This window comes from Thunnus maccoyii, chromosome 18 (genome assembly GCF_910596095.1).
Source record: "Thunnus maccoyii chromosome 18, fThuMac1.1, whole genome shotgun sequence".
Taxonomy (NCBI): domain Eukaryota; kingdom Metazoa; phylum Chordata; class Actinopteri; order Scombriformes; family Scombridae; genus Thunnus; species Thunnus maccoyii.
The window spans coordinates 14,054,421-14,080,579 of NC_056550.1; the positions used below are offsets into that span (position 1 = coordinate 14,054,421).

Below are 26,159 nucleotides of genomic sequence, written 5' to 3' on the forward strand. Positions count from 1 at the left end.
CTGTTTGAAATGTGCTATGTGGATAAAGTTTTATTATTATTATTATTATCATTATCATTACCATTATCATTATCATTATCATTATCATTATCATTATCATTATCATTATTATTATTACGGGATGTTTATATAAGCAACACAAAATTAAAATGTAATGGGATTTCAGCTTATTGTGATAGACAGTATACACCACACAGATCACAACACAACACAACACATCAGCAACACCTTTGAAAAAGAAAGCTGTCATGCCACATATTGATAATATATAACACAAAAGGTGTATGTTGGAGTTTTTAAGAGCAAGATACATGTCACGATGATGCATGTCATGATCTTCAACATGTTTTAAAAAACAGATTGGCATAATCTGAAAAGATTACCTTTGATTGAGTACACTCATTATGCAAATAAACCATCATACAGCAACATACAGCAAGTTGGCAGTGTCATACTTAAGCTGATTATATCAAAATCATTCTGTCTGTTTGCATTGCATGTTAATTTGGTGATATCAAGCTCATTTTGTCTATTGTTCATTGTAATATACAAGCATGAGTATGCATGAAGGATAGTTTAATACAGTAATTTCTTCTGACAGTACACTAATGCCTGTCAGTGGCAATGCTGAAACATTATATTGATGAGATGTGTTTAAACAGAACTCCCACCCTCAGAGCATACAGGCCTGAAGACTCTCTCCAGTAATGAATATTTCATTCTAACATGTAACACAAACATGCGTCCCCAGTTGAGACATAAAGCAATCAACATTTTCTAAAAAGCTCCAGGAGACAGCACGCTACGGGCCCATCCAAACTTTTAAGACTTTCTGGCACATGCACACGCATATATACCCACACAAACACACGCCCTTGTATCTGCTGTCCTGAGCCACCCCCTGACAAAAACCACTTGTTTACTCAGTGATCCCATGTTGGCTTCCAGACCACAGTGACCTGGGAGCAGGGTAACTTTCTGTGGCCTAGCCTGCCCTGTAGCACACTGTCCCTGGCTGAAGATCAAGGCTGTCTGGATTCGCTTGAAACACAACCAGTGAGAGGAGGACCCAAACATGAGAGAGAGAGTGAAACAGGCAGACAAACAAGCCTGCGGTGACAGCACAAATCACATATGAAAAACCACATCTGTAACTGTGGCCTTGTCTGAGAGCTCCCAAAAATGCCCGCTCTATTATTTCTGATGAATTACATACGAATGTAATTTACAGGTGCAGTATCATAACATCCCCCAAGAGATATTATGGGTTTTATTGTTTTTCATCCTATTGTCCTCTATTGCTTTTCTTTTTATTAAGTATGAGGTAGAAGTAGTGATTCAGGTGTTCAGTGCAAAATTGATTTGGTGTGGGATGATAAATATTGTGAGCAACAGCAGAGTCAGCAGAACATGTATATTTTGTACGAGTTAGCATAAGGTTTTGTTTATATTTCTCCAGAGGAAGGTGGAAAATCGATGGACTGATGGTGCAAGGGGAACTGCAGAACCAGCCCTGACATCACAACCTCAAATACATATCGACAGTTGCCTGAGGTGACCCAAAGGTCACCAGGAAATATATCGATCATACTCCAACTCAAGCTTAATTGGTTCGTATTGGAAAACCTGGAGAAAGTTAACCTGATGTGTGGAGAAAGGTTGTGTGGGATGAGAAATGGAGGTGCAGCTGTTATAAACTGGGCACACAAGGAGGAATTGTTCATACATTATATAATGTATATGTCAGCAAAGACTCTGAGAATAACCGGGTAAGACTTTACACAAACAACGAAAATCTCTCAAATGTACTGGTGCCATCATAGCGTTAAATAACTTTAAGAGCACTGTGGCATAAACAAGTTTTACACCTGACACAGTGTAGCCTCATCATCAGCAACTAGACTCACCTCAGCCATCAATAGGCAATTATATTATTCTAATGCAATTAAACATGACTCTTCCTCTGCTCTTACAATCGATACCGATCATTTCCTCTAATCACAGGAAATCTATCATCGAGGTCCAGCGGGGACGCCACTCCTATAATTAAGGCTCAACGCTCCTCATCGTGCTTGTGAAAACCACCAAGCAAACAGGCCACACACTCCCACTCCTTAACCTCATCCTTCCTTGGCAGCATCCGGTGTAGTCTAATTATGGGCTTTCAGGATGAAAAGTCATGGCCAAACACAACTTATCCCACAAGCAGGAGAGCCATTATCACACACACACACTGGCTCTGTAATGAAAAGAAAAATGTCTGCCTGTAGCTCATTTGACAAGCTGAGCTCTATGCGTGTGTGTGCATGATTTCTTATATTTCTGTGTCTGCCATGTCTTTTTATGTCTACATGTTTGAAAACATAGCCAACGCCCTGCAATGACCTATGTGTCAACAAGCAAGTGGGAGCAGAGCAGGAACAGGATGTGGCCCATGAGGGATACAGCAGCAGGAGTAGAGCCATGCCAAACTCTTGTGTAACAAACAGCCTGTTAAATCAGCCAGAGCCAAGAGGAGGAAGTGAGGCCCAGTGGCTACCCTGTTGCAGACATATCCTGCAAGCACAGTTAAATCAGCAGAGAGGGTTGCCACATCATCAAACCACTCATTCCGTGGTTTGGCCCTCTGATGACCTACAATATGTCATGCTAACCTGGTACTGCAGGTAAGACCATCTCCAGGTCATCTCATCCCAACATGAGGCAGAGCATAAGGTACAAATGAACCAAAAACAAGACTCTATAGCTTCTTCTTATTCTTCCGTGGTGGAGAGCCTCGTGTGTTAAAAGACCCTGAGAACTATGCATAAGTAAGTAAGCTTTGAGCTAAACGCTAACATGCTCATGCTCACAATGACAATGCTAACATGCTGATGCTTAGCAGATAAAATGTTTTCCATGACTGACATTGCCATCCTTAGAGCCATGCCACTAGCATACAGAGTGTAGCATATCATGTACATCCAATATGCTGCTTTAACAGAGCCCAGATTTCTGTAGAATATGTTGAGGATATCCATGGTTTATGCAGATTATTCCCCATTTATTTTGGTAACTGTACTGTCTAAAGAGCTTGACCAACAAGCCTTTGCCAACTTTTTGGTCTCTGACAAAGTCAGTTGAAGCTAATTGCTCGATTTTTCTGATCATTTTCAGTGAACATTGGATGAATCCTAATGTTTTTGGTGACCCTCTGTCTGTTCCACCACCACCGCCTTTACCCCTTGTAGACAAGAAACACCAAAATTTAATGACCAGATCTTGACTTGATCTTCATTCTTTTGACAGCAGCCTCAGGACAAAGATTATTTTATCTTCATAACTGATAAATCTGTGTGATAGCAAAACCATCAGTATGCTACTTGTTCTGCCCCGCACTTTGATACTATAGGGAACATTGTTTGTCCATTTTAGTATATGATTCTGATTTTCCTTAAATGTAATATTCCTATATATGTTGGGAAACACCATGCATCGCAGTATTTTAGTTCCTCTGGCCCTGTGTCTTGAAATTAGCACTGCTATTTTATGTATATGACCTTATTGATTTGATTAGACCATGCCCAGAATCTCTGGGAGTGCACACTGTATCCTGCACTGATCTATTAACTACCCGTATCTCACATGACCATTGATTTGACATTGATCTGCTTATTGGCCATTGGGAGCAATCCATCATTTTATTTTATGTACTGGATTTTATTCCCAAAGCCCAAAACTGAAGCACAAATACTGCGACTAAGACTTTTTGTTTTGGAAGCTAAAGGCAATATCCAAAACATGTATTATAGGAACTGACACCTCACTAACAATATCATCATTATTCACTCATGCGCATTACTTTTGTTTGGTTGAGCAGTGATCCAGCTTCAGCCCTGCTGGAGGAGATACAATCCATGATCTCCCTCTGAGGCATCACATTCTGACATCCAGAGAGCTAATATGACAGCATATTACCACAACAGCCCAGCTTACCAATAACCTTGCTGAAATACAAGATTCTGTTCTGCTACAATGAATGGTCACAGGCCTGTCCTCTCTCACTGTTAGGACATTGTTGTCATAGATTCGGACAAGGTGTTAATTTAACCTTCTGAGCCACTGAATGTGATCTTCAGCAATTGTTATTTTCATGTTAACAGTATGCATTGTGAACGAGGAGCTGGAGGTGCAACAATAATAAATCACTTTCTCCTTTATGTCCTCAAGTCCAAAGTCATTAAAATTGGTTCCTGTGATAAGCATAATGACCAATAAGTCAAATGGAAATTGAAAGCATATTCTTTTCACCCCGTGTTCATTGTTCGTTTGCAAACTACTTAATTGAGGGCACAGGTTGTCTGCTATGTAGAAACTCACCAGCCCTTTGTTGTGAGAGACCAATACCACACACACACACACATACACACACACACACACACACACACATACACATACGCATGCACACGTGAACACACACATGCTAAAACATGTAAATCTGAAGAACCGGGGAGGATAAAATCTAACCCTTGACACACAGTTGGATGGATTGAGACAGGCTTATCTCTAGTCTCCCCGCCACACTAGAGAGCAAATCCTGCAGTTTCGAACCAATCAGAGGAAGCATGGCCCACTCAGTCATTATTCTGCTCTTCCTCCAGGACATCTGATGTCAATGGAGGACAGATGATGCTTTTGTTGATAATTAGCCATCAACAGATGGTTTCAAGCACTCATCAGTAAGCTCTTGGGCAGTGTGCTAATTTTTTAAATTTCTGGCTATCATTATGGTATGGCAAGTTAACAAACACTGTAATGTTATAGTTGCTCTTAACAGTTTAAGTCTGACTAATATCCACAACAACAGGAAGAGAAGAACACAAATTTAACACTTTATAGTCTTGCAGAGAACCTTCTCTGAACAAGCTTATCAGCTTCCTAAAAGCCAAGATTATTAACACTGACTTACACTTATTATAAGTTACTTACTACAGTGTGATTTATTAGTTTCTCCAATAACTACATTCATCTAAAGGTGTTTTCAAATCTTAAGTTCGTTTGCTCTGGTCCAAATCACTGGATGAGTTGGTAACATCCAAGCGAACCAAAATGCATCACTAAAAGCCTTGTGAGAACGTCACTCCACTCACTGCTTAGTTGTGCCTGGGGCAAGAGCAAAAACACAGGAAGAGGGTCCCAAAGGTCCTAAACGTCTAAATCTTCAATACAACGTACTTTGTTGCTAGTCCAGATGTCAATTTACTCTCCAGTTAGCTGCTAACAACTGTTGATTTCGTTCATCCCACTATGCAAAGTGCACCTGGCTACGGGCGCCATATAGCTCAAACTTGCAGAGTACACCTAGTAGTTGGACCAGATCAAGGTCAGATCACGTTCCCTCCACAAAGAAACCACTCCAGAATTTGTTTGGAACTGAACTGAGGCCGCTTCCTCAAAGGGTCTCAGGACAGTTGTTTTGGTCCACACCTGAGTACGATTGCTCAGATGTGCCCATTCAAATCATACCAAGGGGGAAAATGAAGCAGAGTCCAATTCAACTGAGCTAAACAACACAGACTTGAAAATGTCCTTAGTGTTTTGGGTGTGCAAGGTATTAGTAAGACTAACTGTCCAGTTAATGAAAGGTCCCAGGTGCTATAAGTGCAATAGCCAATATGTTTGTCAACGGCTGTGTAACCTCTTGAACGGTCTTTAAAGGTGAGTATCTCAGTGAAGAAAACTCCTTCAGGCATTGCCTAAATCACAAACAGAGGCTGCAACAGAGGAGAACTTCTTATGCTGCCAAGTCAATACCTTAGCTTCATCTTGTGTGTCCAAATAAAATTATAGTGTTGAGTATGCTATACTTGTACCTTCACAAGAAGTTGTGAAGAAAATACAAAGAACTGTCTCATTTGGGTGACCAGCATGTCCTTGGCGCAGGCATGGGAACATCAAATAATCTCACAGCTAACAGACACACACACATTAACGCTCACATTACGTCTACATTTTCAGACGGTGGAAAGAAACTCAGACAAACAGAAGCCAAGTAAGCTCCACATAAATAATCAGTACTGTCATAAATATATTTGCATATAAAATTACAACTTTTTCTTCATCCATCATCTTGAAAACTGAGCTCATTTGATATTGATAAAGTCACCTCAGAGTAAAAGAGAATGGCAGACATTTATTACCTGCTTTGATAATGGTACGAAGTGGGTCCTTGGGTGAGTACGAGATGACACCTACTTTGGCAGTGAATGATGAACAGTTGAATGGCTGCTGTGACACTGTCATTGTGCCTGTCACATCTCTTTTAGATTTAGTCCATTCACACACACCAAATCATACAATGCACATACAACCATTCTTTGTGTACCTTAACTTCCAAGGTCACATCCTACTAATTTAAAATCCCAGAGCTCAATTTACTTTTTGAGTCTATGAGATAAAGAGATCAACACAGCAGGACCACTGCACTGCTGAGCATGACACCAGTAGTCTCATTATTCTAACTCTGTGTCTTGCTGTGATTGGCAGAGAGTCCAGATGAAAGACTAATATAGTTCATGTTCTGGATTGATACTCCAGCATATGAAATTCATATTAAACATTAAAAGGAGTATGGCCCGTAAAATGAATGTATTCAGCATGTTTCATTTGATGCTATTGCACAGTAATTGAAACTCAAAGCATGTAATAAAATCAAATTTAAAGTCACAAATTTAAGTCGCAACACACTAGAGCTGTCTCTACTACCAAGGTTTCCACATGGAGCAAAACGAGTAATTTTAAGGATCAGAAAAAATAACGAGGGGGGGGAAATAGTTATGATTATAATCAGGTTTGAGCAAAAACAAATTTCACTGAGTTAGAATGTGGATCACCTAAAGTACACACACCTACAGTCAATAATGGGCCCTCTTCACATAATGTCCCTCACGTGTCCCCAAAGAAGTCCATTTTCAGCTTGTTTTCAGTCAAGTGAACAAATGTGTCATTACTCAACACCCTTCCTCACACTCGTTTTTTCTCTCTCTCTCTCCTTCTCCATCCCTACTCGCTGAGCCACATCATCCTTTCTTTTATGCCATGCCAGCAGTGCCAAGTGACAAGCCATTTGCCAAAATAGCATTTTTATTGCCATTACTCGGTCACATTATTCTCCAATTATAACTTCTACTCTTGTGACATTTGCACAACCACTTACCCCTCAGCTTGAAATTAGCTGTTAACAAATCATCAGGCTCATAAAACTGCATAACAGGGTTTGATGTGACTGAGTGTATGGCCTTTTATGGAGCACAGCTATAAAAACTGATATATACATTTTTTATTATTGCTCCCCAAAGAGATATTGTGAATGTTTCATTAATTTGACTCAGAAATACATTGTCTTGGTTGTTATATAACCTTGACTCTTGCAGAATACTTTGACATTAGTGAGGTCTGGGAGTTCAAGTTGAACTTTGCAAAGTCTGCTTCCTACCTGAGGAACAGACAAGCCCTCAGGTCAAACATTCAGACACACAGACAGACACAAAAATATTACTCAGTGGATTCCAATGGTCCAAACCAAATCAGAATCTGGAGTATGCATTGATTTTTTTTTTTTTTTTTTAATCCTCACTTCTAGCTCATCTCTTTCACTCTCTCAACCCTTCCCATCTTATTTTAAACACAAGGTGAGTCATTTTTGAATACCCAAGACTAATCAAAATGGTATAAGACCAGCTTCAGGTATGAAATGCGGAATGACTTTGGTTCCCCATGGAGCTGAACTACTCCATCTTCTGTCACTTTTACTTCTATGGGTCGAAGGTTACCAAACCCTTGCAGCAGGGAGGGGAGTGAATTTGATGCAGAGGAATCGCCCCAGGAAAGATTCTCCGAAACCACGAAATATTGTATGTGTAACCTTGAAGCACTGTTGACTGGGTTTGATTACAATCATATTAAAAATATTACTTTAACTATTATTAACTACAAAACAAGCTGTGTAAAAACTAAATGTGAATCTAATTTATCAAATATGTCGCACTATTTGACAACTATATCGGTGAAATCAGTGTGTGTAGTCACCGTGCAAAGATAGTAACAAAATACCTTTTCTGCAGTAGTATATTCTTATATCTGCCATTATCGGATTATTGCAGCAGTTAAGGTTGATTCTTTACCTGTAAAGATTAATGTCACAATGGGCCAAATGTGGCTGTAAGCTGTGCTATATACCTACAGAAAATGTTTATTCTGTTCGATGGCTAATTCGTCATTTCTCCATGTAAATGAAATCATTGCAAAATAAATACAGAATGTTAATCTTCTTTTAGAAAAACTGTGTTTTTATTCTTCTGGAGCAGTTTGTGGCTTGTTAGCTGATCAGATAACTGGCAGATGATAACTACAACAACATATTTGCCAGAAGTTACATTTGTAAACCGTTGCTTGGGTACTGTTTGAACAATTAATTTAATATCAGTAAGTTGTTCAAGAATCCATAAATAGGAGCCCATACAGAGTCACCAAACTTGATCTTCCTAGACGCAAAAAGACTAACCTGATATTTTAATTTCTCATGTTTTATAAAATGTCAAAATAGTGATGATTCATTCTAGAGCAATTTTATATGTAACATTTCTCCGCAATATTGTCAGATACTGTCACTGAAAATGATATTAACGAGCCCTTGCCAATTGTTGTTGGCTTTGTATTACTTTTTGTTACCTTACCATCATAATTCCATATTTATTTAGAAGAAAATGGCATCTCTCAATTTTCTTCTCCACAAGTGCTATTCATTGCTTTGCTTGCATGAATCACAATATTCCTTTATAATCAACCAATTTGGATATTTTTTTATTTTTATTTTGACAGTCACCATTTGCAAAAATAGGTCAAAGTAAAGCCTTTCTTTCACGATGCATTTTATTTAACATCAGAAAAATATAGAATTCTAGTAAAAAGTTCTAGACAGTGGGGAAAATCACCGGTTTTGAGAGCAGACAACTGAAATAGCTTCTAGCAAACAATTGCAAAAATGCTTCATCAGCGGATGTAGAGTAGGTCTGCACTCACTGGCAATGCACATTGCCAAAAGCAACTGTATCATGCTTACTGGCTCAGGCTTCTCCTACAATAAAATGTACAAAATCTCATATATGTGGTTAACCCTTCATTTCTCTTTGAGCTGAAGCAAATTATATAATTCATGTAGAGCGACATGTGGAATACTTTTTTAGTATCAGTGGATTCTAACATGTCTGCGCGTGCCAATTTGTTTTGTTTGGAGCATGAGATGAATTGGGACATCAGGCTCGCCTTTGGGAGAACAATTTGTTTGCTTGTTAGCTTTAAGATCCTGTTTTATTTAGATGCACAAATCTGGCAGTGGCATGAACTCAGTGCCTCTGGGAGGAGGGGCAGAAGCCAAGTGAAGCTCTTCCAATTGAGTCTGCTTGCACAGTACACACACACACAAGCCAAAGGAATATGTATAATTTGTTCATTTTATTACTTTGTGTAATTCTACTGAGATGAAGACATTTCAGCCATATGTGCATTGTGTTTTTTTTGCTTCCCATTTAACATTGTGTATGATGTGACAAAATTATTAAATTGATTTTCTGAGTTTGTTTTTTTTGTTTTTTTTTTGAAGGCCTGCATTTGGCAGCCTGAGGGAACTCCATGGCACTTAAAATGTTATTCATTTAATCCTGTGAAGTCTCCGAGAAATCTAATCCAGCCCAGCTGTAAGTGCAGGCTGCAGTAATTGCTGCGAGTGTTTTGTCCCCCTGCAGTTTAAATAAAAGGTGTGTTTCATTTTATCAGTGAATAAGAGAAATAGCCTCTGAGAAGGCAGGTACAGTAGGTGTATTTTGACTGCAGAACGTACATAGAAGAGGATTAATGTTTGATAAATAACCTGATATGAGAGCCTTTGATTTAAATTAAATTCATCAAGTTTTGAAAGTAGTAAATATCTTAAGAAATGTGGCAAAGGACAGCAGAGTTTGGAGCCATTCACTCACTCACACTCACAGATGTATGGAGTATGTACAGTGAGTGCCACATTATAAATCAAAGTCATATAGATACATTTAAATTTCTGTAATGTAAAAGTCACTGTAGTGCCAAACCCACTGACAGTTAACAGGCATGTACTGTATGTTTTATGTTCACAATCTTCATGGCTGTCATCAAACCATCAAACTAAAACCGCAGACAGACAGTCAAAGCAAACAAGCACAGACATGTCTGTACTATAAATGGCCGGTGAAGAAACTGAAGCATCTATGGAAAGCAAAAGACCCAAATGTTTTTGGGTTGGTGGAGACCAAACCAGAGCCGCAGTAGAAGATAACTAAATGTTTGACTTAAGTTCAGGTGGCCAGAAACAACTCCAGCTCCATATTATTTTGCTGGATGTAAAACAAGGATATGGATAAAATGTACATATTTGGAATGTGTCTTTCTACCAACTAGCAGTCAAACCTTTAGAGTTGACTAATTCTCAGCAAGTGTGTTCATTTGGTAGACACTTTTGAATTTTTATGTATGTTTTGATGTATTGTGCTACATATTTTATGTAGAAAAGATTAGATGATTAATCTATTAGTTGATCCACAGAGAATTAATCAACAATGATCATGATCTGTTGTATGCACTATAAATTGAATACATAAGGATTTGGACAAAATAGCACAATACTTGATGACCTCCTCTTAGGCTCTGTGAAACAGTGAAGGGCGTTTTTAACAAATTATCAATTAATAAATAGATTATTCAACAATCAAAGCACACCACATAACATAAAAATCACTACTTTAAAACAAGTTCTCTGTGGCCTGCCCTGTTTGAGAGTCACAGATGGGAACTTTTGTGTCTGATACTAACAAAACTGTGTCTCTCTGTACTGGAGAATAACTGTCATCTGTTACTCCCAATGAATTTTAAGGATTTTCATTTTGCTGATGACCCATTGGCTCGTCCTCAAGGACGCATCAGGGGCCCTCTGAGCCCACTCCGAAAACCAGCGGCGTATTGTGCACCTTTAAAGAATGGCGCACAGTATACATTACCTACCTTGTCCTTCAGATTATCTATTATATGGGCAACATAGTGTTTCGGGTTGTGCCAACGCCCTCTGGCTGCGCACAGGGGACTTGCAGCCTCAGCTCTTCCTCACTGAAGCTCGCCTTTCATGTCACTCCAGTGGTACTTGTATGTACAGACGCAGCCAATCTCTTCCTCATGACGCCACCGAGGCTGGGCTCAGAGGGCTTCGATCATAATATTTAACACACCCACCCTGGATGAACACTTGGAAGGAAGACAAGGCAGTGTTAAGAGGACAAATGACAACCGGGATCCCTGCACCTGCCAGCCAGTCTCGGATTTGACTTCAACGAGGCTCGCAGAAAAGCAGCAGCTCCTGTCAAGAAGCGGGACAGCATCCAAGCATCTTGCAGCGGATCACCTGTTATTTTCATGGAATTTTGCTTTTTTCCCCCCCTTTTTGATTATTCATGTATCCTAAATATTAGGAAGGCTGTGTTTTTGTGGACTATATCAATCTCTCGTCACTTTTATCCGCCCAAGAGGACAGTTATGACACATTTGACATCTCAACTCCGTGCTGGCAGCATTACAAAGAAGGAAGAATATCTGTGCTTTTAACAGGACTCCCCTCCTTCCTGTTACCTCTTAACGATTTATGTAGTGGTCCGTCCTCCTGACACTGTATCCTATTCAACAACGCAATGAATGAAGAGCACTTTTTGAGTCGCTGCCAGTGAAGTGTCCAGTGCTCACAATGCATCGGTCTGTCCATCTGTCTGGGAATGAAGAATTGGGACTTTTGTAAAAATTAAAAAGAAAGACTGAGCACATCATGGAGTTATTAACATAGGCTCACCAGCATTATGTGTGCAATGATCATAGGAAATCTTAACGTCGCTGCTTTGTCATCGCATAACACTGTTGGACATCAATGTCAGTGCAGTAAGGTGCGCTGCGCTTAAAGCTTCCTCTGTGTAAAGAAAAAAAACATGATAAAGATGATATTGTTTCGTAAATTCAGAGTGTTGATACTCATGGTGTTTTTGGTTGCGTGCACCATGCACATCATGATAGACTTGTTACCAAAACTGGAGAAGAGGGCGGCGGGAGCGGACAGCGGGGACGGCGGCTGCCAGTGCGCTCACCACCCGGGCGGTGAGTCGCAGGGCTGGGGGAAGCAGCGCGCCAGGTCGGCGGCTGAAGCGGGCTGGCCTAACAAGCACACGCTGAGAATCCTGCAGGATTTCAGCAACGAGCCGAGCTCCAACCTGACATCACATTCCCTGGAAAAGATCACAGCGGCCGGGGACAGAGCGGAGTCCTCCAGGCGGATGAGACCTTCAGCGGGGAAGGCGGAGGACCACAAGCCGCTCATCGGAGACGCGAGCGGGGGTCGGACCGTCCCTGCCCGCGGTGTCTCCCGACTGGCTGCTCTGTTTGAGCATCACCTATACAAGACTGACCTTCCTACTCTCACGGACGCTGACACTTTATTTAACGTCAACACTGACATCAGGTTTTATCCCAGAGCAACAGGGAACCAAGGATGGTAAGCTGATGGGAAGGGAATCTGTTAAACTTAAAGGGTTACAAGTGGGACCATGAACAGTTAGACTGCTTTAAATATACAGTATTTGACTGGTGATGCAAGGACGAGGGGATGCACATAAGTGACAAAAAGTTGGTGATACTAGGCTACATGTTTGCTCCTTTCTATCTATCTATCTATCTATCTATCTATCTATCTATCTATCTATCTATCTAATAGCAGACAGGTCCTTACATCCACTTCCTCTGTGCCTCTATAGCAATGTCCAGTCATCTCTCTGCTGCATCCATGTCTCATTATGCCATCTTCTTCCCTCTTATGTGTTTGGGCAGGGAACTTCTGATTCATCATCCTGCTAGATTTTTTTACTATTCTTGGATCTTCAGTCAGTGAAGCTGCATTACAGTAACCATGTATTCATAATATTAACAAATCTATTAAGTGTTTTGTGCCAATTCCTTCAGCATCAATTAGTCTGATACAGCTGAGTTATATTAGGAGAGGTTCATACCCTGCAACAACTAGGAATCTATTACACAGCCAAAAAATAATTTCAACAGGAATCTGCTTGCACCACAACTTCTTGTTAAATGTCCTCTCCTCTCCTTGCTTTTCAGGCACAACGAGGAGGGGAACGAAGAGGAGGAAGAGTTCTCTCCGACGGCAGAGGTGACAGCAGAGTCTTATCCCAACTGGTTACGTTTCCACATCGGGATCAATCGCTACGAGCTGTACTCCAGACACAATCCTGTGCTGGACGCCTTACTGAAGGACTTGGTCACACAGAGGATCACCAGCGTGGGTGAGTCTGTCAGGGAGAGCTGTGATACTAAGGTGTGAGAGTGAAGTGTAGAGATTGGTGGTATATACTGCAAGGCTGAGTTGAAGTAATGTGCCAATATTGATAATTTCTCTTCTATTAATTGGCCTTTTGTGTTGTTCAGCACCAACATGATGTTCATTCATTACTGTGGTAACGACAGTCTGTTTTGTTTCATATTTATTCACATAAGGCTTTTCCCCTGACAAAAAAAAACATTCTGGGTGCATTTTAGTGTGTCAACCTCAGACAGCCAAATTGGTTCAACCCTATAGTGTGAGGTTTGTGGCAAGTGACTTGTCTGAATGTACAATAAATCAAAAAATGGGTGTTCTTCTATGTACAATATGACTGTGCATGCATGTGTGTGAGAGAGGCCAAAAGAGAAGCCACAATCATACACATCTGGCCCTTTATCTGCAATTCTGCTTGAGTGTGCAAGTTCATAAGCCTGTGTTCAGCTGGCTTTTCTCTTGGGTGCTTGATATAGATCCTAACAATCTATGTTTATTAAATAGTGTGTGTATGTCGATGTGTGAGAGAGCATGTGGTATGTGTGTTTGGGCCGGCATGTCGGTTAATTAAGTGGTACGGCTGCAAAATGACTTTATCAATAGTGGTATATTGTGAAGGTTATTGTTTCTGTGAAACTGTGATTTCATTGAACATTCAGAAAGTTTTTTATATTTAAAGTCCCAATGCAGCATTTCCATTTCATCTGTGCAATCATAACCTTTGAAAGAGAACATGCACTGTGTTCTCACAAAAGGTAAAGTAAAGACGGAGAACGAAGTTTATGGTAGAAAAGAAAGACCTGAAAAACCTAGCCACCTAACATCACCAGATAAACTTAAAGGCGAGAAAAATGGAAAAAGAATGTCTATAGTCTGAATGTCTAAACATCGCTTTCATTCCTACATGAGATACATTGCTTTTACCAGATGATTAATATGTGCAAATTCTTTGCAAAAGTATGTGAGTTTTGTTTGGAGCTACAGTTAGAGCGAGACAGTATATATGAGATAGACATTACACTACATTGTAGCTCCTGCTTTGAGAAATTCCTCACTAAAAAAGGTAATAAAAGTGAAAAAATGTTATGATCCAAATGTGCAATGAAACTTAACCGGTCATAATATTGATGCAATCTTGGCTAAATCTCCTTTGTGAAAGAGATAGTGTCTCAGTGTGGGAAAAAAAAGGGAGACAAAGAATTAATAATCGTGACCACAAACTAAATAAAATAGTTAGGATTAGCATTTTAGTCTAGTGTTCTCCTCCACTGATGCATGTTGGATATCTTATCTGTGTTTTTGTGCATCAGTGATTATAAAAAGACTCAGTATATTTCTTTCTGAAGCATTTTCCACTGTCTCATTGTTGTTTATCCCTCCATCACCCCCAGACTGCCCATAATCATTCATGCCACACATCTCTAACTGTACTTTAGTAGCTTGTGCATGTTCTGTTCTGTATCTACTCTGTTTATAAAGTATAAACCATCAATCTGTGCCCAGACACGATAAAAATAGTCTGTCTGCAGAAAAGAAACTGCAGTGCAGGCCTTCTGTGTGCCTGGAAGCATGCAGCTTTTGTGCCCCCTAATTGGCGCACACACTTAGCACTTATCTGTCTCACTAAAATTACAAAACACAGACATTAGAAAGTTCCCCTCTTCAGCATTTTCTCCATAGTATTACTTCCATCGCTAGCCGCCTCTCTCCCCTTTTCTGTGTCTCTCTGTCGGGGCAGGCTGTGGCCTTTTGTTCAGTCTACAGTGGGACGCATAAATCATACTCACAGTATCGTGAAGTGGCACAGGTGAGAGCAGGATGGATTTATCATCACAGTGTGGAAGGAGGATCTGATGGTGGCGGGTGAGGCCTGGACCTTTCTGAAAGACCAGAGAATGTGAAGGTGTAGAAAAGAAGACGGGGACATAAGATTAATTTGTGGCATCCTGGTGAAACAGAGCAAGAGACAGATCAACAGAAGCACATACATTCGCTTGCTGATACAAAGACAGATGGCCTTTAGGAGAATCAAAAGAATGTCTTGTTGAAGTTTACTGTTGTGTGAGTCGTGTTTGATTGCATGTCAGCACAGACACAATCCACAGAAACAATCAGCCGAGCTTTGCTGGGCTTTTTCGCAGGGGGATTAGCTTTTGTACTTTTCGATTAGAAACAAAATTTTATAAACGACCGGCATAGAGCAGTGAATTGAGGTCGCTTCCTCAAAGATTGTGGCTTATGGGCTCAAGGTCACAGCATTAAAACATAGTTCAGTCATTTGCAATCTCTCAGAGGTTTTAGGCATGCTGTATAGCTGTAGCAAGTTTAAAGATTACTCAGGGGCACTATCCACTTGACCTGGCTTCAGCAAATCTGGTACATGTGTAGGCCTAATGCTCTCAGTGTATTCTTTGGCTTTGATTTCACTCAATGTCCATCCTCTGTGGTGAAGAAAAGGCACTGGCCCAAGGCTATGTAGGTTGCACTTCATATACTGTGTATATATAATCCAAAAGTGTTTGAAAATGAGCCGAAATAAATGAGGAGACTTGCAAGTGAGTAAGACAAACTGAGACAGAGAGAGCATAACAGAGAAAATAAAGAGATGGCATATATAAACAAAAAAGAGGAAAAAGCAGAGAAACACACTGAGAGAGCTCAGACAGAAAAAGAGTCAATAAACATAAAAGACAGATCTGTGCAGGGGGTAGTGCGCAACCAGCTACTCAGCCAGCAAGCCAGTCAGTAAGTGGGTCCACTACAGGGGGCTTATGTTGATATTGGGGTTAGGCAGAAGCACGGTGTTGTGTAATATGCTCAAGTTAATGCTCTGTAATAAATGGGCAAATCCCCCGAAAGCCTGTCCATTATGACAGAAACACAAGGCATTTAGACAGAGCTGGCGGTCCCTTTGTTTGAGACGGATGCAGGCAGAGAGCTCACAGAGAGTCTCCATCAGCCTCTGGGAGACATCGTGACTGATAGTGAGAGACACATGTGCCCTGGCTCCTCTTCCCGAGTACACAAGGTCGGTTTGTGGGAGTGAGAGGGGAAGTGGTCTTTATGTAGACTGTGCACATATACATACATGGATGCGATCAGTTAATTGGTGATTTGATCCAAGAAAGTAATATTACTCAGAACTTATATATAATAATAATAATAATAATAATATAAGATTTCTACATCTAAAACAAAATGTATAAAGTAATTCACAGCTGAATTGTAGTTTCAGTGGATGTTATGTGCTAAAACACTTCACTCACTCATCTTTCTCAAAGCACAGTCACTCTGTCCACTTCCCATTTCCATGTTCAGCTCTCCGTCAAAGCAGAACTAGTCGCAGTTATGAGCAGATGCTTTTTCATGCCACTTCTTGCTTTCATTGACAGCCCAGCTCCTAACTGCCACAATTGCACTTTGATTGTACAGTGTCTGGTAAATTGGTCAGCAGATGGGATAGCTCTATTATGCATTCACGCAAAATTGTGTTTTCCAAATTGGCAAATAATGAAACAGCTGTGCAAACGTGTAAGCGCATTTGTGTGTGTTTATGGTAATGTGTGTGTGTGATGTGTGTTCATGCTTCACGCAGTTAAGATGGTGACCTATCATCTCACTTGTTTTTCTCCCAGCCATGAAATCGGGAGGCACCCAGCTGAAGTTGATCATGACTTTCCAGAACTATGGACAAGCGCTGTTCAAGCCCATGAAGTAAGTGGCACCGGATCTGACTGCACGATAACACAGTTAGACTACATTTACATTTTAGTCTACACCACAGTGTCTGGGTATTTCAGATAATACCATTATTGGAGTACCCTTGTTAATAGGGTTTTTTTTAGCTTTAAACACATTCCTCAGATTTCGGCAAATCTGCATTCGCCCCCTAAAATAACTAACATCAAAAATCTGTTTGATACACTTGGTTTGATGCGCCCACTTGTAATGCATACAGTATGTTTCAAGGGGGCTACAGGAAATCTCATCTGAATTAGTGCCAAGCACTGCCACTGCATCTCTCGGTGCGTTCTGATACACAGCTCTCCCCTCTATGTGATCTTTTTCTGATGCGGAATCATCTGTCTGCTTTTTAATTAACATCAACAGGCTTATGTGTTAATTAAAATGAGCATTGAGCCATCGTGAAGATGTCTTTGGGGAGGCATATAGACTGGCAAAGGCGCATTGCACATGAAAAAGAAATACCCACCCTCTCAGCTGTCTGAGTTTTGCCCGACGAATTCCCATGCCAACACGGATAAACAGCGTCCAGGCCAACTGGGCTGCAATCAAAAGTAATTGCTCAGGAGCGCGGTTTGATTGCTATGAAATGCAGAGGTTTTTTCTATGAGAGCCTCAGTGGAGAGCATTAGATTCTGGGAGAGAGAAAGAGGAGACAAGGTAGAGACAGAGAGAGAGGATGTTTGTGTGTTTGCATTTCTATACATGCAGGACTGGTGAGTGATTCTTGAGAAGTGTCAGGTGTTGATGGCCTGAAGAGGTATAGTTTGTAATGATTTTTTTCTTACCATACCAGTCAAAACACATCAGTGGGAGTATAAGGAGTTCAAGCCTGTGAGTTTTTACATCAGCTTGAAAATGAATGATGAAGTGTTGCAGCTGAATATCTTCTCACTGTCAGGGCTTGATTTATGGAGAGGCTGCAAAGTTTATTCAAAGTTTATTCACCTAGCGTTTGGTGCATATCCCTTATTCAGCTGCAGTTTACCTGCGTGCAGTGGCATTTTATTCCTTAATATATACACAAAAAGCAGAAGCAGTGGCAATTCAGAGTTGCACATGATTGACAAAGTCATTTTTCTGTGTCCTAACTCGGCATTTCCTTTCAAGGTCAATCAGTGGCTGAATTTTGACTGTTAGAACACGCAAACCTTCCAAGCCAACAACAGCACCCAGCAGGCGCAGTTGTCATAGTTATATCTAACAAGAAGTGAGATAACCCTGTGTTTGTGTGTGTAAATTTGAATTGATATTAGACTGGACTAGACATTCAGGAGCTGTTTCAGGCAATTGGACAATATGTGTGCATGATGGCTTGATGGGTCAAAGAAGGAGGAGAGTGCGCAGTGTTTGGCTGGTGTTCATTGCAGCCTGTGGTTTCATTAATGGTAAAGTCATGCATCATCAACAGTCATGCAATGTCTTGTTCTAGACATGTAGGCTATATGCAGTTTTGTCAAATACAGCAATACTGATAATGAGTCCCTTGGGAATAAGTATGTGTCATGTGAAATATCTGCTTGACAAAGTAAGTACAAACCATTAAAAATACATTTGTAAATTCTCTTATATTGGTAGCTGTTCTGAATTTTACTTTCATACATACTGCATATCTGCAATCCCTGAACTTTTCAGTGACTGTGCACAATTTCAGTAGTAGACAAGTATGTCCATTGCCACATTTTCCAATTTACCTTCAGATGATTAAAAGATTAAAGTCTCAGGTTCAGAGTTATGAGAATCTGTAGGGTATGTGCTCAGAGTTTCTCTTTAAAACTTAAATAATGGTGTAAACCTATCAGAGATTGTATAATATGTAACATTGCCCAGTAAACTTGAAAATGTAGAAGTAAAATTCTGATTTCTTAGAGCAGATATAATTAAAGCAGTCTTTCTCAGTTATTGTCAGAAACCATTTTGACAGTAATTGTACATCAGTTTCTGAATTATACGCTACAGATTCCCGCAGCTCTTTATTTAGCCTGTCATATTTTATTGAAACTCCTTCCTTTGACTGTCACAATCATCTGTCTCGGTGTTTACAGACACTATACAAAAGTCCTCAGAGCGGAAATACAAAAATATCAGAGAAACAATGTAGAAAAATAACCTTTGTTCTACTTTTGTTGAAGCACATCATGAAGTTTTGCTGTTTCTATCATGGCATTTGATGTGTCCCACTTTTATTTTAGGAACTGTGGTGCATTCTGGGTACAGTAGTTCAGAGCGTTGCTGTGTTGTATTGTTTTTCTTCACCTGTCCCATTGTGCAGCATCAAGTGGTGCTTCAAAGAGGCTTTGATGTTTCAGGCCTCCTTTGAGCCGAATGCAAATCCGTACACTGGCATGGGCCAGGAGACTGCACAAACTGACAGCTTGCCAGACACCTCCACACTATGTTTTCTCTGTGCAGCTCTGGGAAAGAAAAGTTTTGAGCTTGGTTTCATCTGTCTGACTAACTCTGTGATTGTGTTTGGTGCGCACCCACAACAAGGTAGAAAATGCGTGTTTAGTTTTTCAAACTGCAATTTGGTTAAGTGCTTTAGATCACAATGGCATGCTTCCCCCCACAAAGAATATCTCAGTGTTTGTGATCCATTCCCTTTAAAAAATCTGACAACCAAACATGCAAATGTGGTTCCTCAGTTGTTTGTTTGTTTGTTTGTTGTTATTGCAAATTATTTTTGGGGTGTCCATCTAGGTATGCAAAACTATAATAGGTATCTACACTAATCATGTCATGACTACCTGAGAGTGAAAAATAGAGAAATCTCACAGTGAAGTGGGAGAATCTAAATTACTATGAAATAGATTCAATTTGAACTAAAGACAGGAATATCACATGGCTTTGAGATAGGAAGGATTGAAGAGAAAGTAGGGGGCTCAAAATGTGGCATGAGAAAAGAGAGAACACTGATATTGGAAGACTGATGATAGTCCAGAGGGCAGGAGAGCACTTAGCGCTGCCAACCTGTCAAGGAACTGGGTCTTCCAGCTGGAGCCAGGTTACAGGCCGAGTGGAGAACCTTCATGCCAGGCCTCCATGTCTGTCTGGCTCATGTCCCCAGTGCCCATCCTACCCACTCCCTGCCAAGATCCTGGTTGTGGTGTGTACACAGAACCATAATGTTCATGTCATGCTAATTGGATTTGTCAGATGGCGGATTGAGAGAATGGGGGAGGAGGTGCAAGTCTCAGATATGCAAAGAAAGAATTCATTTCTCCATCACACTCTGTTGACAAGACTGTTTCCAACCCCCTTGCTTTGATTTTGTTGATAGCCTCATGGTTCACAATGGTTTATACATTGCAAGAATAGCAAGAATGACTTTGATCGTCCCTGTTTGTTGTGCACATGCTCCAGTCCTGCCGTGAGCTGTTATATCAGCACACAAGGTTCATTACAAGTAAACACGTCTGCTAGAACATATATATAGGGCACGCATTCCCATCCTTTAGCAATCGTGCCATGTTTATTCACCGTGGGGGAATCAGGATATGTCCTCCATTTGTATCTCATCTGCATGAACCCGATCAGTTTTGACAAGCCTGGGCTCCTAGCGCTAGTAAAGCCAGTGGGGTTGGCCATGCAGCCTGCAATACCCAAGAGGCCGCTTTGTTTTTATCATCTACAGGCTGTTTCATAACTGCAAGTCCATTGGAAGGCTCATCATATCTACCGTGCCCCCGTTGGGTTTTGACTGACATTCTCCATGGATCCTCTCTCAGTAGTGTTGAATTCTATTAGGACTAAAACCATCTAATGTCCTCTGGAGAAACCCTCTTCCTGCTCTGGTTATTGATCTGATCATGAAAGATTGATGATTTTATTATTGATTTACATGCATTTACGTAAAGTGCAGGAGGAAACCGTTTACATCATTCGTAAAGTGTCTTTGATGGATTGTGGTTTTTATGTTGAGTTTTACACCAGAGACATTACACCTACAAATATCTAATCTATACAAGATCTGGCATTTAATCTTCTTCAACCATAGAGACTATTATGATCATAACTGTAAAGACTCATGACTCAAATAACAAGCATCTGTGGACCAAATGACAATAAAAGCTGGTCCACAGATTGAGTTGTCCCCATGTTTCACACAAGCTCTCTGTCAGTGACAACCATGAATAGAAACCCCATGAAATCAAAAGAGTAGAAGGATAATGGCCTCACATTGTGTAGGAAAGCTGAATCGCATTGAGCTTCAGATGATCCAAACAACTCCCACTGTTAACAACCTGAACGTCTCATTTCATGGATAAATGCAGTATGATTACATACACATGGATGAACAAACACACATAAACAAGCTGTAAATTAACCACTATAAGCATGTAAATATATGCATGTGTGACGTACACATTGCACAGACGCACACGCAATCCCCTCCTGAATTCGTCATCATGGCTTAACTGATGTCTTTTTCACGATCAGGCCTGGAAGAGAAAAGATGTTGTTGAGATATGATTATTTTTATTTTATTATTTTTTATTATTCTTTGGTTATTTGTTAAACAGTGTTTCCCCAAAGAGCTCCCATGACAGCCATAAGAATGCCGCTGGCTCTCATAAGTTGGACACACTTTTGAGAGGTGCCGTCTGAGCTCATCTTAGGATGTGTGTGTGTGTGTGTGTGTGTGTGTACAGACACAGATGAAGCATGTTACTACAGACAGCTGTTCGCACAGCTGCGGCGCACACATACTCATATACTGTACATATACACACACAAGTTGCAAAGAAAAGGACGCTGTGGGGGTTACGAAGTTCGAGCATCCTCTATCACCCACGGCTGGTGCTGGAATATCTGCGAGCAGCGGGCCAAGCTGCAGCTGTAGCCGCTCAGTCAGAGCTGTGGTATATTACACAGAAGGTGATGACTGCAAGCCCACACTCTGCCTGCACACCCAATAGAAAACTAGCTCATTCAACTCCAGACACCATTTAACACTTCCCTAATGATTTCTGCTGTGACGAGTCAAAAAGCCTTGAAGCGCATGAATAGACTTAAAATGTGATGAAATGTCAAATCTTACTTATAATAAAAAGCTTCAGCTGAGTTGTCACATCTATCTTTTCATATGCTGATAGGTTATGTAAACTTTGGCTGCACGACTTTGTAGCTTCATCAGCCTTTCTGGTTGAACGGTGTTTGGCAGAGGAACTCAGGTTTTCAGCAGCCCCTGCTGTGCTGTCCTGGCATCAGAGAGGTCTTCCAGTCGACCCATTGAGTCCACTCATGTCAGACAGACACACACAGGAAGAATCACCTGCCAGTGGAGAGAGCTGCTCAGGATGCCAAGCAATTTGTCTGAACTGGCTGAAATCAATGACAATTTGTAGAGATCAGGTGTGGTATGTTCATAAGTGGGCAGAGATAGAAAAGGGAATGAATTTAAATTGAAGTGTTTGTGTGTGTGTGTGTGTGTACATCTAGTATACATGTTCTTTTAAATGTCTGTTCATGTCATAAGTGTTTTATGATTTTCTTTTTGTGTTTTCACCTCAGTGTCCATATCTCTGTTTGTCTATGCTTTTGTTTGACTTGCATATATTTGTGTGTGGGGTAACAAAAAACACAAAGAAGAATATAAAAAGAATGTAATCTCAGATGCATGAAGCAGTTAAAAAGAAATCTGACTCCTGTGTGTTTTTTAATAGTTGTAGACAGAGAAACAGTAAAACATTGCCTCACAGTGTTTTGCAACATTTCACCACAAAACCAACAGACTGTTTGAGTGCACTGACATCCATGTTGGAGTTACACATGACTTTTTACCTCTTTGTTTTGCAGTTTATGCAACTACTTTGCAATGTTCTTGCATGCAATGAGTGCGCAGTTAGTGCTTTTTAAAAAGGTAATAAAATAAAATTATTCACCTCATTATTAAGGTGAGCTATTAGTAAGCTGTGACTAGCTTTTGCATCTGGTAATGTAAATCACTTCACAACCTGCTGTTTATTTTATATCACACATGATCAATTAAGACTAAATCGTTGATCTTGCTAATTGATGGTAGAGCAGCCTAGTAGTTCATCCATATTGGATGATTTCTCACCTCCCAATTTGAATCCATCCAATCTTCAGTGCCAGTGCAGGAAGTAGTGTGCCCTTCATGTAGAGAGGCAGACGTTTGTGGGGGTCGGGGTGGTGGATGTGCATGTGGCATATCAGACTTTCATGCAGGAGACTGATGGGATTCATGTTGTAACGACAGTCTTTCCCTAATCTTAACCTTACCTAACAGACTGATATCATATGCCTCTATCTCACACACATAGAGTGAAAGTGTTCTGGTGTCAGGCATTCACAACATCTGTTTCTCATGCAGCTTTATACTTGCAGCCAGGCAGCCAAAGAGGGCCAGGCCCAGCGGCTCTTCTTTAGGCTCCCGGTACTATTGACTCCCTCTGCAGGTCTTTAAGATTCATTTGGTTTTTAAGCTGCTCTCATGTGGCTGAGGATTTCTCATCTTACACAGCCTCCATGCTCCTCTTTCACCCTCTCCTGACCTCTCTCCTCCTTCTCCTTTATTCATTCTAAGAGTTTTGTGGTCTAACTTTAACTGTCTCAGCGTGGCTTTCTACCATCATTTATTCTCTTGATTTATATTTTTCCTATTGTGGGCATCCATGGAAACAAACCAACCATGAAATTCTCAATCTCACAGCTTCACACTGCAATGTTGGTAAGCAGTGGTGGAAAGTAACTAAGTACATTTACTCAAGTACTGTACTTAAGTGCAATTTTGACGTACTTGTACTTTGAGTATTTCCATTTGATGCTACTTTATACTTCACTCCACTACATTTCAGAAGGAAATATTGTACTTTCTACTCCACTACATTTATTCGACAGCTTTAGTTACTTTTCAGATGAAGATTTGACACAATGGATAATATAACAAGCTTTTAAAATACAACACATTGTTAAAGATGAATCTAGTAGTTTCTAACTTTTTTGGCTTTTGATGTGTTACAAAAAGCAGAATGTAGTCGGGGTCATATTTCAGATGTCTGAGTTGTTAACAGCTCCACCACATAGTGATTTTTCCCTCTAAACTTCTCACATGGTTTCATTCCAATAAAAGTTCATATGATCCAATATTTCACCAAAAATCAAAGATTAGAGGGAAAATTCTCCTAAGACTGAAAACAGATTTGTGTATCAGAACTTTGTTTTTCCTTCTTTCCTCTCCCATTAATCATCTCAGTCCCCTCGGATCTGGTGACCCTTTTACTGCAATACTTTAACTACATGTTGCTGCTAATACATATGTTCTTTTACTTAAGTAGGATTTTTTATGCAGCACTTTTACTTGTAATGGAGTATTTTTACATTGTTGTATTGGTACTTTTACTGAAGTAAAGGATCTGAGTAATTCTTCCACCACTGTTGTTTAGCAAATGATCTGTGTTGTTTGCGTGTGTTTGAACTTGAAGTGTTTATAGCTGGGTAACCATGCATGCACATGCGCATGTGTTTATGTGTGTGTGTGTGTGTGTGTCCAGTGTAGTCAGTGTGTGGGCGCTGTGATGTGTTGACCTCATATAGGCTGTGAGATGAGCCAGTTAATTAGTGCAATGCTTTAATAGTCATGTAACCAGCTGCATTCCGTGGTTTGTCACATCTGCCTGGTTATCAGTGTACACACACACACATACTATTTGAGTAAATACCACTAGCTTACTAAAGTCTTAATAAAGTCTACCATAGAATTTCAGTGTGTAATGTTTTAATTAAAGAGTCAATCATTTATCTGTTCTTAATATCTAATTATGTCTTGTCATCAAAATGTGTGTGTGGGTGCAGCCACACATTTGGCAATCAGTTATTTTATTTGATTCATATCTGTCATAATTACCACTGACTCATTTCTGTTCCATTTGTTGGGTGTGCTCAAAAGAAGAAGTTCGATCTTTTCATGTCCCTTGCTCTTTCTCTGTCTCTCTCTTGTCTGGTTCGTCTAAGTTTCAGTTCGGTGTCTATTCTTGATTCGAGAGGTCGGCGGTGTAGCATCTGGCACTGAACGTGCCTGCATGTCATCTCAAATCTCAAATAACTTTTTCTCTTTTTTTGACAGGCGCACTCACACAAACTCCCGACACAGACACTGAAAAACATAGAGGACTGTCTTATTTTAGACTCCCAAGCCTTAAACTCCCCTCCTACCCTCCCCGCTCTTCACATAAAGACATCTCTCATGAATGTTTTACTAGGTCAACTGCTGAGGAAGTGGCGTTTTTCATCGCCATCCCTCCCCCTACTAACTCTCTCTGTCTGTCGCCTCTCTCTGTCTCCACCTTCTGTCCATTCTCCTTTTTGGACTTGTTTGTTTGATTCGCCGAGGCGGTACTAATCCTTGGCTTGTCCCTCGCCTCCGTTCAGAGCCTCTCTGGTCTGTATTTTTAGATTCTCTGCATTTTCTCTCTCTGTCTAACAAGTGTTTATGCACTGACAGTGTAATATGGCAGAGCCGTGAGTAGCCTAATCGTAATGTGATTACAGGCCAACTGAGTTGCTGGAGATGATACTATGAACCGCCAACATGCTAGGATTTTTTCAAAACTGGTCTCATTTCCATAGCTTTTGCCATCATTCTTATCAATTACGACATTTCACTAACTTAAAAACTACAATATATGTAAATATACTGGTGTGAGTTTGTGTTAACTCACACCAGTATATTTACTGGTGTGATTGTGTTTGGAAATGAGGATTCTTTTGTAACTTCATGATGAAGACATGCTGGGTCACCAGCTTGCATCAAATGTATGCGCCTTGTGTGTGGGTTTGGCTTTGTCAAAACACATTTCCTTCTGTCTTTCTCAGACACACATACAGTACAATAGGCTGAAAGCATGATCATATATAGTGTGTGTGTGGGATGTGTCTGTTCTTTTGTTTTAGTGTCCGTGCCTGTGGGTGTGGACCAGAGCGTGTGTGCTCCTCTGTGTTACACCACATCCAAGTGAATCATATT

The 26,159-nt window shown here is 40.4% G+C and overlaps 1 protein-coding gene across 1 annotated transcript in view; it reads left to right on the top strand.

The window, feature by feature from the left end:
• Window positions 1-11,171: 11,171 nt before the first annotated feature.
• Window positions 11,172-26,159, top strand: part of fam20ca (FAM20C golgi associated secretory pathway kinase a) — a 37,793-nt gene continuing 22,805 nt past the window's right edge. The window contains exons 1-3 of the mRNA XM_042392831.1: window positions 11,172-12,592; window positions 13,210-13,394; window positions 17,062-17,140. Of these exons, the coding sequence (XP_042248765.1) occupies window positions 12,033-12,592; window positions 13,210-13,394; window positions 17,062-17,140 (824 nt within the window). The 5' untranslated portion in view covers window positions 11,172-12,032. The remainder of the gene's footprint in view (window positions 12,593-13,209; window positions 13,395-17,061; window positions 17,141-26,159) is intronic.